Source organism: Pyrus communis, chromosome 8 (assembly GCF_041283825.1).
Source record: "Pyrus communis isolate YQ-2024b chromosome 8, ASM4128382v1, whole genome shotgun sequence".
In the NCBI taxonomy this organism is placed as follows: Eukaryota; Viridiplantae; Streptophyta; class Magnoliopsida; order Rosales; family Rosaceae; genus Pyrus; species Pyrus communis.
In genome coordinates, this window is record NC_142572.1 from 645,141 (window position 1) to 660,072 (window position 14,932).

Here is a 14,932-nt window from a genome sequence, read left to right on the forward strand (position 1 = left end):
CTGGTATCAATCCTGACACCAGCAAGGTGTATTTATACATTCAAAACGCAAAACCAAACCCTAATAGGACTTAATGTTCAAATAGAAAAGGAATTAAACCATTAACAAATTTCCAAAGTAGTATTCCTAAAACCCAAAACGTTGCTTTGGTATAGTACGATGGTTTTTGGCAAAAATTGCTCTTATGTCACGAGCGAAGCTGATGTGTTTTGATCCTTGCGTCGTTTTCTTCAAAAGACAAATTAGAAGCCCTATTTCCGACAACCAAACCTACATACCAGCAGCCTTGCTGCCAGTTTTGCGTCTTCCGCGCTACCCTTCAATCCACTCTGCCATCCGTTCTACATCAATCTTATTTGAGTTTGTTCCTCCTAGGTCTCTCCATACACAATGGTTTACTAGTTTGACTCATTCGGATGATGAATTTAGATTGTTTTGACATTTACCGGGAAGGGGTTGTGGCTGCGGATTATTTCACTGACATCAATTTATCTTCTTCATCATTGGTTGTGACTCTCCGTCAGTGGTTCTTGCTTCTTTGCATTCGGATTTTGTTGGCTCGCCTAGTTTTTTATTTTTGAATTAGTGTGGATCATACGAGTTAGGCACGCTCTGATGTGATTTTTTTTCCCAAAACCATTCATTATTATAATCATGTTGCAATTAATTACAATTATTCCATAGTCTTCCAACTTTTTGATACTAGCTACGATCCTCAGGGCCTCAGTAAATTGGCAGCGGTTTATAGTCTTCCGTGACGGCGGCGCCAAGTTGCTTGTATGGAAGAAGCTGCTAAGAGCTCCCACTGCTCCGGCCTAGGATCCTCCGAGTTGGACATCTCCTTGCTGAAATGCCACCAGAGTCTAGAGACTACACACTTCACGTCGACGGCCATGAGAGCAAAGGCTTCAACTTTGGTGTGGGACTTAACAGTTCTGGTCGAGATGGGAATATCAGAAAACGAGGAAGATTTTAGTGCCCAACTTAGAAGTTGTTCGCCATAGAAGTCGGTTTTCTGAAGACATCCATTGCCTCCAGTGTTGCTAGACGACGATGCGTAGATCCATGCAATGCCTTGTGTGATGAATAACATCTTATCAAGTGGCTCCCCTTCTCGGACAATAAAACTATCCTCGGCATACATTACCTGCTTAAGGTTTCCACATACTGCTTGCAATACTTGTTCATCCAAATTATGAAGCAAAGGAACCTAATCAAGATTAAGATTCAATTCATATCATGCATAGGTTTAAGAAAAAAGAGAGGAATGAATTCAATAGGAGCATCAATATTAAACGCTTTTTTTTTTCTTCGATCATTTCCAAATTACAATTGAATTTCTTAAATGATCAAATTCTCATCATGGATATCTGATCTGATCATTATTTCTTTTGGTAAAACTGTGTGTCAAAAGACCCTTAGAAAAACAACTAATTATTAACAAAATGGGTCTAAGGAAACCCCATCATCCTAAAAAATCAACCTATCCACAAAAGCAGGAGGCTCATAAAAAACATGGAGACCATTATTTCCTTGATAAATATTCAATATATCATAGATAATTGATTTTGATCACCTTAGCAATTGTTATTTGTTTTTCAATGATTTTTGCTGATTTCCCTCTTTATTTGATTCTTTTGATAATTAAGAAGAAGAGTTTAGACTAAATAATCATCGAATTGTTCAATGAAAAATTTCTTAGATTCTTCAGAATAAGCTATTAAACACTGAAAAAGAAGCAAATTTTACTAAAATCATTAGATAAGAAATGACAATTACTGAATAGATCAAAATAAAAAATCACCAAAATACCGATTAAAGATTGATGAAATACCAATCAGATATTAACGAAATATTGATAACTTCTATCATTTTAGAAATTGGATTTGATCATCTATTAAGTTTTCCAGTAAAATAAACCTTCAATTTCTTATCTAAACAAAAGCAACTTACTTTCTTGATCGTATCCATGCAGAGATGGTGCTTTATGGATTTTCTGACACGCCAGTGTAGCATAGAGAATAAGTGCACCATATCAACATCTTCGTTTCCTTTCAATATTTGTTCTATGTTTTTCATGATTCCTGTCTTCATATGCTTATCACGGATACCATTTCTGTCCATCCACATATGTATATCTACCCTTTTCCTTTGCATCTTCATAGATAACACTGAATTTAGTCTTTTTTCCTCTGATTTCATAGTTGCCAACTGAAGGAATGTCTGCAATTCTTACACGAAAACACGTTCTTTTGTTATTCATAAAATGTTGGACTATTAGGGAATATGCATGCATGCATTAATGGGATTTAAGGCTGGTTTAGAAGTGCTTTCAAAATGGCTAAAAGTGTTTTTGATGAAAATGTTTTTGGAGTCAATCTTGGAAAAGCATTTGAATTGCTCATACAAGAAACACATAACTGATCCTTTGCAGCAAGCATTTCTGGTGGCTTTGAAACCCAAAAACATTTTTTTTTTTTAAAAGTGCTTTCAATTATTTAAAATGCACTTCCAAATTAGCTCTTAATGAAATTGAGTTTTATGTTGAAAGGCAAACAACACAAAATTAATAAAGTTCATATGAGTAGTTTGGCAATGGTTAGACAATAACCATGGTTTTTTTTTTTTTTCCTAAATATAACGATATAATTATATTTTAACGATATATTCATATTAAGGGGTCGGAATTTGGACTAAGCAACACAATAGGTCTTTCATGATAATTTGGTTCGAACTCGTTATCGATAAAAGTCAAACTTAAAACCTTCCACTTACACTTAAAAAGAATATCACTAGTCCATATTATTGAATGAAAGATCATGTACTCATTCAATTAAACATTGAACACCAGTTGTTCTGTGTGACCCTAATACAATCAAGTGGTGTTACTTAGTCCACTTGTTAGTTGTTATAATATAGATGTACGATACAATATATTTTTGTCATTTTAGGCATAATGCATAAATAAAAAGAAGATGTATTTTAATATGAGTAGATTAATAACACGTATGCTAATGAAACTGAGAAGTCTCAAGTATGAGAGTCGGAACCTGCCCGTGTTATAACTTGAAATTAATTACCTTTTTTCTAATAACACCATTATAGTAAACACGTCTTTTAACTTGAAAATGTCATAAAACCCTATTACGGTGTTCCTAAAACCCTACAATAAGTACCTAATACCATATACAATAAGAAAAAGATACGAAAAACAAACGTTGGACGGATTAATTTGTTACCAACCTGCACATTCCCAATAAGGTGTAGAAACAGTAGCAAACCCATGACACAAATAAGAATTGCAAGTCCGTTTTCCCACACATAAGTAGTTGTTTGAAGATTCTGACCAAAAGAACTGCAAAATTTCACTGCAAAATTTCATAAGCAATGTTTGAAATACTAATGTCAAAAGCTTATTATAAAGACTGCATACGTATATAATGAGTATAAGTTCCGTTCTCTCGGTCACCAAGCATAAAAAATTCGTAGTCATTCACTTTGTATTTAATAACAAAAGTTGAGATTGAAACATAAAAAACACATCGATTTATCATTCACTTTTAATATCAAATTCAAAAATGTATACTCAGGCTTCTATTAGTTACTTGATGAAAAATAAAATATTTATGTTGTAAGTAAATCTACGAACCTTAAATTTCGCAGAGCCCACCAAAAACAGTAAAAGATCCTTGGTGGAATGTTCATTGACTGCGTGGTACCAGACTCGAGGGCGCTACTAAACATTCCAAAATCAAATAGGGTTGCATTTGTTGGATTGGTAGGGCACTTTTCACCAAGGAAGGATATATTTCTTGAAGTTGTAGGAGTGGCGCCATCACATAAATATGTAGACATGCATGCTGGAGTCGTAGGATGATGCATACAAGCACGATGCCAACATGATATCTCTAGTTGAATAGAATAGAAGTACCAAAAGGCTCCTGTTATCTAAAACACCAGCAAGGTACGTAGTTAGTAATTAAAACAAGCACAAAAAGGCTAAGTTCTTGAAAAATAAAGGATTAATCACATTTTGCTCTTTTGTGTGATTTTGGACCAATAACAATTTGGTTCTTATTCATTAAAATTGGCAAAATGAATTAAAAACATATTAGACTAGCTATTGGTTTCTTGGTCCACTAAAACTATCAAGCTGACTACTATTTTTTTTTCTCTGATTGGTGTCATGTGTTGCCATATTTATGGGGTTAACTAGGGTTCTCTTTAGAAAGTTTCTTATATATTGTTCATAGGTTTTTTTTTAGGATTATTTTTTTGATACAATGATATTGGAGTTTAGAGTTTGACTAAGCTACATAGTGGACCAAAATTTGCTGTTGTTTATGAAAGTCGAACCTAAGACTTCTCACTTACAAAATGAAGATGAATGTTACTAGACAACATTTTTAAGAGAAAACTTTGAGCAAAGAAAAAAAAATACTAAAATAAAAGGAAAGATTAAAGAAATTATATATGAGAATTAATGTAATTGAAACTTACATGACTAGCAAGGATGTAGAGGAAGAAATTGAATGCCCCTTTAGCCCATTTTCCAGCCTTTGGCTTAAGTTTCTTAGAGGTCAAGTGAATCCGATACACCTTTGGTAGATATTGAAGGAGAAGAAACGCATTCAAAATCTTACTCCTTTTGTAAAAATACTCAGAGCCATTCAGATCTAGAAAGAACAACAATATTGCCACCTAAACAAATTGAAAGGATTTAAATTAGAGTCAAGAGTGTTATATATCGAAGAGAAATCATCTAGTTACACATTGGATAATATGATTTGTTTGTACCCTATATACTTTATCAATTCCGAAATTATCGAGTACCTGTGAACTTTATACCTTCAGAGATTCATGGAAGGATTCGTGTTGAGGCATCCCTGCCAAAGTACATGAGTTTTGCTCCAACCGAGAGGCCATTCACAACACGGTACGTGTCAACATCAGAATAAAGCTCATAAAGTCCCACATCAACCACGAACGAGAGTGAGCGACTCTCTTCAACTATAAAAGGAGACCATTCTCCTAGAATTACTCCCTGATGCTATTATTCCACTTAATCCATTATTAGAACTTACTACTAATGATTGTGCTTAAACCTTTGTGTTAGTAAATTTTACATTATTAATGAGAACTCTACCCTTGTGGACGTAGCCCAACTTGGGGTGAACCATGTATATCTTGTGTTGGTTTCCAAATCTCTATCTCAATCATGTATATCTTGTGTTTGTTTCCTTATCTCTATCTCTTTACATATTTACCTACACTTAGTGACCGAAACAACCTTGCGAAGGTCATAACTTGACACTTTACGTTGTTCCAAAGTTCATCCGTTTTGTGCATCACAATGAGCTAGCAATAATGTGGTTCAAAAGTTATAAAGAAAATTATGACAATATTAACGAAAAAAAAAAGTTTTTCGTCCTAATGTAGAGTGACATAAACAGTTAAAAACGGTGTGTCTTTAAATGGGCACATGTCATCTAAACTGCATGTTTTAGCCACTCACCGTCATATAGCAGAAACAGCCAATCGATAAAGTTTTTCTCGGGAAACATTTTACTTATCAAAATGTTTAGGTTTACCTGTGGGATGGGAAGAATGGCGAGAAAGTCAACTAAGATGGAGATGGCCACAGCAGTAGTGTTGGTACTAGTAACACGAACTTCATGTAAAATATGTATTATGAAGGTCATATCCGTGAGTGAACGTAAGAGGAGAGCTACAGTCCTCAAACTCGTGTCCTTCCTTATGCATTTCTTCTCCTCAACAACGACCGGAATGTAAAAGAAGAAAGGATCGAGCGAGACTGCAACCGCACATGAAATCACAAACATCTTAGACCATATTACGCCGAAGCGTCCCCGTGGATCAAGAATTTCCTTCACGGTTGCCCCTTTTCCCGTCTCAGTTGATGAACGCGAACGTCCTTCATCTATTCTCATGTAATTAGTTAATTGTCTCCCGATGCTGTTATTTTGAGAACCTGCAGTGCTGCATAAACAATAGAAAGACAAATAAAAGTATAAATATATATTTATCGCAAAAACAATTGCAGTCTCATCGAATTGGATAAAAAAGAATGCACGAACGAATTAATCCGTCGTAGAACTGTGCTGGGAACCAACAAAAGTGAGCTTAATGCAATTGAAATGAAATTACACTTGTTCATATATATCGAATATATATACAAGTAAAATTTTTTTACAAGCCTATGAAATAGTCAGAAATATGTAAACAATGAAATACTCAGTTTCATATGATTACGTTGAAATGAATCGAATTTTAAACCTATTCTTATTCAGTTGAAAAAAAAAAAAAAAAAAAAAAAAGATGAAAAAAAGGAAGAAGCATATTAATTATTCGTCGACTAACCTCTCGGTTCCCCGTGTCCAGTTCTCAATATCTAACGCCACTGTGGGGGCAGCCATAAGCTCAAACTACTAGCTCAAGCTGCTACACCGAATTAACGAGCTTAAGAATTCTTAAAAGGGTAATATTTATTGGGGTCTCAGGATCCCATACCCTAACTTCTGAAGCGGATAAGGTCAACTGGTCAACCACGTTTCATTTCGAAACCCTTTAAACGACATTAAGCCAAACACCCGTTAGTATTTTTGCTATATCCAAACACCCCTCTTCTCTCACACCAGAAAATGACTAAACAAAACAGACATCTCCCATCATGACCAGCCACAGTACTCGTCCCTACCGAAAATGCAAAATAATGTATTATATAACGAACAACTTGCCTGTACAAAGATTCGATTCTTTTCAACGTAATCATATGGAACCAAGCATTTCACTGTTTACTTAGACTATTTCTTAGGCTTGTAAAATTTTTTTACTTGTATATATATTCGATATATATGAACAAATGTAATTCGTTGTTTGACCTATTCATTACAAATTGGAGTTAAAGACTTAGAATACTTGGATCTAATAGAAGATGTGACACAGAATCAAGCGTAATGACGTTCTAGGATTTATATAGCCGACTCCACTTAGTGGGAAAAGACTTCGTTGTTATTGTATATAACGAACTCAAAGCATGTGATGCAGTATAGCATCTGGAAGATCTGTAATAAATTTGTGTTACTTCAAGACCAAGACTCCAATTTGTACAGCATCTGGAAGATAAGTAATAAATTTTTGTAGATACATCTTTTTCCCTATTTTTTCTCTATTTTGCCCTCACTTTTGAAACACATTATAGACAAAAGGAGGGCAAAATAGTAATTTTGTACCTTTTGACAAAATGACAATCATATCCCTATTTTTCCTATTTTACCCTCTTTTTTTTTTTTTTTTAGAAAATGACAATCATATACTTATTTTTCTAATTTTTACCCTCACTTTTGATACACAATATTTACATAAGAATGACAAAACAGTAATTATGTAATATTTTAAAAAATATGCACTTATTACTTATTAAAAGAAATTGTTCATACACACAAAGTGTGTGCTCTCTGTTAGGGGTGAGCAAACGGGTATAGGAACCGCGGGTAAGGGCGGGTAATTCAGGTTCGAGGTGGGTACGGGGCGAGTTCAAAATTTCTAAACACAAACGGGGCGGGGCGGGTCTTGAAATGGGAGGAAACGGGCCCCCCGCTCGGCCCGTTTCTTGTCCTCATCCCTAGTCTTCTCTATCTCTCCTCCCCGACTCCTTTCATTTCTCTCATACCTCGAGACCTTCTCCTAACTCATTCCCAGCCTTCCACCGTCCCAGCTCCGTACCCCACCACCATCATCGTCAGACCTCCATCTCTCTTAACTCGCTCCCAGCCTTCTGCCGTCCGCTGCCATCATCATTAGGCCTCAATCTATCCCGACTCACTATCTGGAAATCAGTCACTCTCTCTCTGACGAACTCAAAGGGACGAACGAAGTCAAACAACTCGAAATGACGTCTTCTCCGTCTGACTTAGACCCATATCTGCAGCGCACGACGTCTCATTCGTCCTCTTCAGTTTTAAGGTATTACATTTTAGGGATTTAGGTTTGAAAATTAAATTAAGGTTTCTAGATTTAGGGATTTTGTTGGGTTCTTGAACCTTGACCTCTGTAATGTTTCAATTTCAAATATTTTATTGAATTGAATTTGAATCGACTGGGTTTGAAACTTTTGTTGAATTAAATTGAATTTGAGCATGAGAAAAGGCAGATCTGAGTTGGGTAGCGTTGAATCTCATTGTGCGTGGCTATTTGGAACTGGGTTTGGATCTAATGGTGAGGTGGCATGGGTGGAGATAGCATTGAGTGGCGGTGGTTCGGGCACTGTTATTGAGTTGCAGAAGAATACGAAGGAGGGGTGTGGGCATGGATGGATACCTTAATCTCAATTGAATTTTTTTTCTGGTTTTGTTTGTGTTTAATTGCTTGTTTATGATAGTTATTGATAGATCTTGACATGCCCATTAATTTGATTGTTATTGTCAAAGCTGGCTTGATTGTATCAAATTCAAATCGATTGAATTGTATCCCAAAAAAGAAAAAAGAAAAAAAGAAAAAAAAGCAAAGGAATCGTTGACCCGACCTGAATCGGCTCGTTTCAACTAGGCCGGGTTAGGTTCGATTCCTATATTAGAAAATGTTGCCCCCGGCCCGGCCCGACCCGTTTCTCTTAAGCTCGGGTCCAGTTCGGTCCTTTCAAAATTGAGCCCGACCCGGCCCGTGCACACCCCTACTCTCTGCTAGTACTATTATTAAGAGAACCCTCCTTGTCACCTTTTTGCCCATTTTTCTATTTTGCCCTCACTTTTGATCCACAACACTTACATAAGGAGGGCAAAATAGTGATTTTGTATCTTTTGAGAAAATAACAATCATATCCCTATTTTTCCTATTTTACTCTCAATTTTGATACACAATATTTACATAAGATAAAACATATGCACTTATTAAGAGAAATTGTCCCACCATTATTTTTTTCATACAGATAAGTGAAATCATGATGTTTTTTGGATAATTTGAATGAATAGAAGCGGTTGCGTTTGAAGAGAATGTGAGAAGAGGTGGACGGTTGAAGAAGCTTTTGACGAGAGGCCAAATAAAAAATATATGCATGTATACTCCCAAGACCAAGACTCCAATTTGTACATGCACCATGCTAATTAATTAGTAATTAACCCGACAAGTTGGATATAATAAATACATTTTACCTGTTCATGCCAGCAGGGCAAGTTGTTTTAATTCTGGAGCAGCTGGTCAAGAAATGTACAAAGAATATTGACAATGTGAGCAGTAGCCCTCTTGTCCCCCATGGCTCACTACTAGTATATTCCCCCTTCACCAACCAAAATAATTAGTTTACTCCTTACCAACACGAAAAATAAATTAGTTTGGCCAAATTGAAAAGATTAATGCTTGGGAGATCCAATAATTATATCATATTTGTGTACCATTACATGTGGCAGGAGATTCATAAAATTAATATATTTATTTAAATAAACTCATTAATTGATGTGGCATGTACAAATCACTTGTCACATGTGATGATGCACCAATGTGGCCTCCCAAACATTTTTCAATTGAAAATCATTTAGCCAATTGATTGTTGACCTGATCGTTTCATTGTTTTCCAACGAATTGGTCTTGTCTATATTTTCTATGTCACAATTAGATACTAAAACGCTTTTTCGATTTGGATGAATTTATATAAGGATGATCTTTAAATGAAGATTTACAAAGTGAACAGTTCAAATCATGCGAAAATATTGTAGAGTCAACCCCAATGCGCGGTCACCATTGTATTAAATTTGTTTATGCTCAAAACTACTGGGTGGCCAACAAAAACCAGTACGATCAACTGTTTTTTGGGCTCGGAATATAAAGTTACTTTATGAACAAAAGAATTTAAGTGGTTCACCTAGATATATGGGTTACGTCCATTGTAGTGATCTGATATACATTTGTTGTGGATTAGAATAACACTTTACCATCTTGTATAGGCCCTAAGTGAGCCACAAAGGTCTTGGGTCTTTAATTTTCTCACTGCCCTATCATTTAATGGGCCGAAGACGTAGATACGACATATAAGCTATTTCTCCATTATCCATATGACACGTGGAGAGAAGTGATATTTGCTCAAAGCTAATTGCATGGTTTTCCGGGTTGACTTGTACTGAGTGGTGTGCGCACTGATCCCCCAAGAGTGGTTGGAAAGTACTTTAGCCGAGAGTTATGCCTGACAACATTTACATCTCTTCATAGACTTTTTTTCCCATCGATGGCCAACACATGGCTTGGAGTTATGTTTGCACAAACCTATCCTTGGAACTTCGTGCTAGATAGTTATCAAATCTGCCAACCAGCTCGAACGATCAGAAAGTACTTTTAGGTTATGTGCTCATCTCTTCTTATTAGTAGACAATCCAAAACTATGAGTGATCGGTGGTGGCGGTCGACTTTTGTTCTTATGATTGGTGTTCTGTCATCTGGGTGATGGATTCTTTAGTGGATTTTTTTTACTTTTTTTTTGGCATTTTCAATTTTTTTGCAATGCGGGTCGGGTTTGGTACAACCCTGCATTCAAACGGTAAGCTAAAGCCCTTAAACCCTGATTTGCCAACGTTCGAAACTTTGCAATCCCAAAACCCTAGAGCCCAATTCACTGTTTGGGGCCGAAGAAATTACGAAGATAAAATCAATGTCAGAAAATCTTAAGCACCCACTCGAACTAGATAGCATCAGTAACTCCCAATCTCCCCAAAGGCCTCCAAAGGTCTCCAAAACCGCCGACGATCTCAGCGTCGGCGATCAGGAGTCACAGAAACCTCAACCGATGAGCCAACAGGCTCGAATCCAGCGGTATCTACTGGCAATCGAGTACATTGGTACTCGCTTTTCGGGCTCGCAGCAGCAGTCCAATTGCCGCACAGTTGTTGGAGTCCTTGAGGTGATTTCTGTGAAATTTAAGATTTGAGTGATAAATGCTACGTCTTTTTTCGTTACCAATGAAAATTTCATTGCTTTTGAATTGTATTGTCCTTTCATTTCCTCCGTCATGGGATCGTTGAGTTGCGGTGTACGAATTGTTCGAAATGTTCATTTTGTTGCAAATCAAGTGGTTGGTTGATTGATTTTTTTTGAATTTTGTAGGAGGCATTTCGTAAATTTATTGGCCAGCCGGTTTCGATATTCTGTTCCAGTCGAACTGTAAGTCTACTTGTGACTTCGTTGTATTTGGAATTTACTATCACTAGTTTTCTTCGACTTGTTATTTCGTAACTCGGAAGAAGTATAAGAGTGACAGTATTAAGTGTCACTTTGTGGTCTTTATTTTCTAGCAAGCATTATATTAACTGGGAGATGGGGTGGATGTATTCCCTTTTATTGTTGTAGGATGCAGGAGTCCATGCCTTGTCGAATGTTTGTCATGTAGATGTCGAGCGCATAAGCAAAAGGAAGCCTGGTGAAGTGGTATGTCATTTAAAAATAATGTGTTATAACAGTGATGCACTGCATATAATATGGGACAAGAGAAGTGAAGTAGTGCAGTTAAATTAGCATTCTTGGTTGTTCTGTTATGGAAGCCGTTTCATTCCCATGAGGTTGCAGTAAATTTGATGTTTATCAATGTGTTAAAAAAATCATATTCTGAAGCCAAAGACTAGGCCTTTGAGCCGCCCTCAAATTTCAAGGACCTTTTAGTTAAAGAAAGTGTGTCGGTGATAATTGTTGTCTTTTAATAGCCCTATGTTGGTATTCAGCGTGGGTAGACGAACATTTGTTGCTTGCATACACAGAGACACCTACACTCAACCAATTTAAATTTCCTTTGTACTTTGTGGTAAAAGAATTATAAAGATATCATATTTGAACGGTTCTGGTTGCTATAAAAGTTACTTTTGTTTGTGTTTAAATGCAGTTAGAACCCCATGAACCTTCAGTTGTCAAAAGAGCTGTGAATCATTTCTTACAGGTGTGCTTTCTTTTAATTGTTCGAATCACAAAAATATCATTTTGGAGACTTAGTTGGACTGTATATGTGGATTGCAGATTTAAAACCAGAGCCAATTGAAATTTTATAGTTTTGTTCTAATGAGGAGATCCTGACACTTTGTTTTTGTTCCATCAGAAGAATGAAGGTGATGTAATGGTGATAGATGTTCGAAGTGTTCCAGCTGATTTTCATGCTCGATATAAAGCCCAAGAGCGCACGTAAGTACTCATGAATCTCGATTATGGAGAAAACAAATGCAATCTTATGTATGGGGACTCATATATATGTTAGTAACAGTATGCATGAAGATTTTTCCATGCTTATTTGACTAGATGGTAGGACATTCAAGTTAGTCTGGCAAATGTAAACAAGATTGCAGCTATCTATCATTTCACATGGTACGGTGGTATCCACCAATGAAACTTCTGTAGAATTGATCATAACCTTCCAATGGTCGGGTTACTGTACGCTAATTGCTGTTAGAATGTTTAACATGGCAGTTTTGTTTTGGATTGTGTCAGAATAATGTAGTTAGGCCCGATTCATGTATAATTAAATTCAGTGACTAGAACCATACATGATTTATTGTTTCACAGGCTTCGTTTAAATTTCTTCAGGTATTTCTACCGTCTTCTGTTTGGACCAGAGCCTTTGTCAACCTTTGAAAAAGACTGTGCATGGCATGTACCCGAGGAGCTGGATCTTTTTGCTATGCAGGTTCCTTAGCAGTTTTCCAAATATTATGTTTGCTCTAAATATATCTGGTCATTAATTTTCCGTCTAATGCAATTTCCTTGATTCAAATTGATGCAGGAAGCATGCAAAGTTTTGGTTGGACATCATGATTTTAGTTCCTTTAGGGCAGCGGGTTGTCAGGTTGTTCCTCACCTCCCAATTAGCTAGGATTTAATGTTCTTCCCCTTGTTTGCTTTTGACACTGATATTATATTATGAGGGTTTTGTTTCTTTTCAACCCAAAAAAAAAAAGTGTGTACTATGAGATGTATCTTTATTGGTTGAAGAAGCATCTATTATATTCCCATCTCTTTATGGTCTTTGGTATCCACTGTCTCTTGAGATATTCCTTTTCTTAATCTTCATTCAGATTGACGAAGCATCTGTGAGTTAAAGTTCACCAAAAGGTTGGCAAGAACTTATCTGCGAGTTTAAGTTGTTTTTGGTTCCTGCTATCATAGGCAAGACTGGAATAGAAACAGTCCTAAGTGTCCGTACTCCACGGTTAAACTCATTGAAGACTTGATTAGGTGATACGGATTTCTATTTCTAATTTAATGTTTTTAATTTATGTTATCTATAGGCAAAATCACCGATCAGAACGTTGGATGAACTTAATGTTTCTGAGGTAGTGTCAAGTCCTTATTTTCCATCAATAATGGAGAGGAAACAAAACAATTTGGTGGAGGAAGATCCTCATGCCCACGCTAACAAATCTGAGACTGATACATCCTCTAGTTTCAATGGAGGACTAGGATTTGGCATGAGAAAAAAGCACCGTTGCTTTGTGGTAACCGCACGAGCACGTTCTTTTCTGTACCACCAGGTTGAGCTCTTCTTCCTAAACCTCTTGCATATTATTTCCTTTTATTTCCTGTATGTGTTGGATGCTCTGTAATTACACACACACATATATATGTGTGTGTGTGTATATATATATATATATTTTAAAGACAAAAGACTAATGCTCTAAAATTATGTAACTGTACACAATGTTAACTTGCTGTTTAAATATAAATGTTCTTTCTTCCTAAACGTCTTTTTCTAATTTGTTTTTATTAACACCTGCTGTTTATGTGATCTTGATTTCTGTTCACAGGGAGAGGGTAATGTTTCTCGAGTTTGCACTGTTTTTGGTTACTTTTTGAGTGTGTACTTTGCTAGTTTAAAAGTATTTCAGTGTTCAGGTCCCTAATGACCATACCACCATCCCCCGTAAAATAACTTAAAAAATATATCATTAGGAACTTCGGTGAAAATGAACAGGGATTCAGTTGCAGTATACGTATTAATAATGTTTTTGTTTATGTTGACTTGAAAATTTTTCTTCTCCTTTCTGAGTTTTCAAAATTTTCACGTTGTAAACCTCTCATGTAAATGATTTGTGCCCTCTTTAACAGTTGTCATGAGTTCTACAGAACCGTTTATTGTCCATCTACCTCCAGTTCAAGCAGTTACAATCTGTTTACTGATTGTCGAGATTTACGCAGGTTAGACTGCTTGTTGGTGTACTCAAATGTGTTGGCACCGGAGATTTAAGAATACCTGATGGTGGGCAGCATCGATTCTTCCATGTTTTTTATTCTTTGCAGTTTGATCCTTCTCTTGTAATGATCTAACCCCTTGTTCTGTCCTAATGAAATGGAATTTACAGTTGAGAGGATCTTGAATGCAAAGATGGTGACTGCTGCTAGTCCCATGGCGCCTGCTTGTGGTCTGTACCTTGGACAAGTGAAATACGATTTGCCATGAGATGAAGACGGCAACCCTGTCTGATGCTTGCGGTGGACTTCTGTGGACTCTTAGAGAAGATGTGTCTTCGGGGTTTGCATTAAGGGTAAACATTCTATGTTTGCACCAGTTCATGGGACTCTCGCGTGACTGCACCAAAGCCGACAGTTATCCTACAGTGGATGTTTGTTGATTCAACTTTCTGGGTTATACCGGGCGCCAATTTTCACAGCCCATGGTGCAGTCATTGTCGATCCAAATTTCTCAAAAAGTTCATGAACACCGAAGCATTTTTAAGCAGTAGATGTCAAGTTAATGGTTGTAAATCGATGACCATGTAAACGATGTTTTATTTTCCAAATTAAGGATTGCCTCATTGCCAATACTAATGCCTCCATTTTTTCGGAGTACTAAAGGCAAGCGGCTTGGATCTGATGACTGCAAGTGAAACTAAGTTGACTATAGCAATGCACTCTACACGTAATTCGTTTAAATTAACCTAGTGAGAATTCA

At 36.5% G+C, this 14,932-nt stretch overlaps 2 protein-coding genes across 5 annotated transcripts; one reads left to right on the forward strand and one right to left on the reverse strand.

The window, feature by feature from the left end:
- Positions 1-646: 646 nt before the first annotated feature.
- On the reverse strand, positions 647-6,561 carry LOC137717994 (cyclic nucleotide-gated ion channel 1). 3 transcript variants are annotated; one of them, XM_088699258.1, is made up of 7 exons: positions 6,382-6,561; positions 5,592-6,000; positions 4,501-4,701; positions 3,650-3,948; positions 3,244-3,368; positions 1,954-2,231; positions 647-1,210 (listed from the first exon to the last, which is right to left on the reverse strand). In XM_088699258.1, exons 1-7 carry the CDS (start codon positions 6,435-6,437, stop codon positions 743-745), a joined length of 1,836 nt encoding a protein of 611 aa, XP_088555384.1. In that variant the 5' UTR covers positions 6,438-6,561; the 3' UTR covers positions 647-742. The 3 variants fall into 3 exon arrangements, with proteins under 3 accessions (XP_088555384.1, XP_068313623.2, XP_088555386.1); XM_068457522.2 differs by having other exon boundaries at positions 1,954-2,223; positions 3,244-3,355; positions 6,382-6,560; XM_088699260.1 differs by lacking the exon at positions 1,954-2,231 and having other exon boundaries at positions 3,244-3,355.
- A 3,635-nt stretch (positions 6,562-10,196) lies between these two features.
- On the forward strand, positions 10,197-14,913 carry LOC137717857 (uncharacterized). Of its 2 annotated transcripts, none has more exons than XM_068457353.2 (10): positions 10,197-10,906; positions 11,110-11,166; positions 11,353-11,430; positions 11,879-11,932; positions 12,089-12,171; positions 12,571-12,670; positions 12,767-12,829; positions 13,272-13,514; positions 14,179-14,239; positions 14,343-14,913. In XM_068457353.2, the coding sequence occupies exons 1-10, from the start codon at positions 10,658-10,660 to the stop codon at positions 14,438-14,440; spliced, it is 1,086 nt and encodes a 361-aa protein (XP_068313454.2). In that variant the 5' UTR covers positions 10,197-10,657; the 3' UTR covers positions 14,441-14,913. The 2 variants fall into 2 exon arrangements, with proteins under 2 accessions (XP_068313454.2, XP_088555229.1); XM_088699103.1 differs by having other exon boundaries at positions 14,184-14,239.
- Positions 14,914-14,932: the final 19 nt, after the last annotated feature.

Bases quoted from the DNA above. Each gene is read 5' to 3' on its own strand.
- LOC137717994 (XM_088699258.1), bottom strand. From the start codon at position 6,437: ATGGCTGCCCCCACAGTGGCGTTAGATATTGAGAACTGGACACGGGGA. The intron at 6,001-6,381 runs GTTAGTCGACGA...TTGTTTATGCAG, and splicing joins TGGACACGGGGAACCGAGAG to CACTGCAGGTTCTCAAAATA. The intron at 2,232-3,243 runs GTTGGTAACAAA...TTTTCGTGTAAG, and splicing joins ACCTTATTGGGAATGTGCAG to AATTGCAGACATTCCTTCAG.
- LOC137717857 (XM_068457353.2), top strand. From the start codon at position 10,658: ATGTCAGAAAATCTTAAGCACCCACTCGAACTAGATAGCATCAGTAAC. The intron at 11,933-12,088 runs GTGTGCTTTCTT...TTGTTCCATCAG, and splicing joins CTGTGAATCATTTCTTACAG to AAGAATGAAGGTGATGTAAT. The intron at 13,515-14,178 runs GTTGAGCTCTTC...AGATTTACGCAG, and splicing joins GTTCTTTTCTGTACCACCAG to GTTAGACTGCTTGTTGGTGT.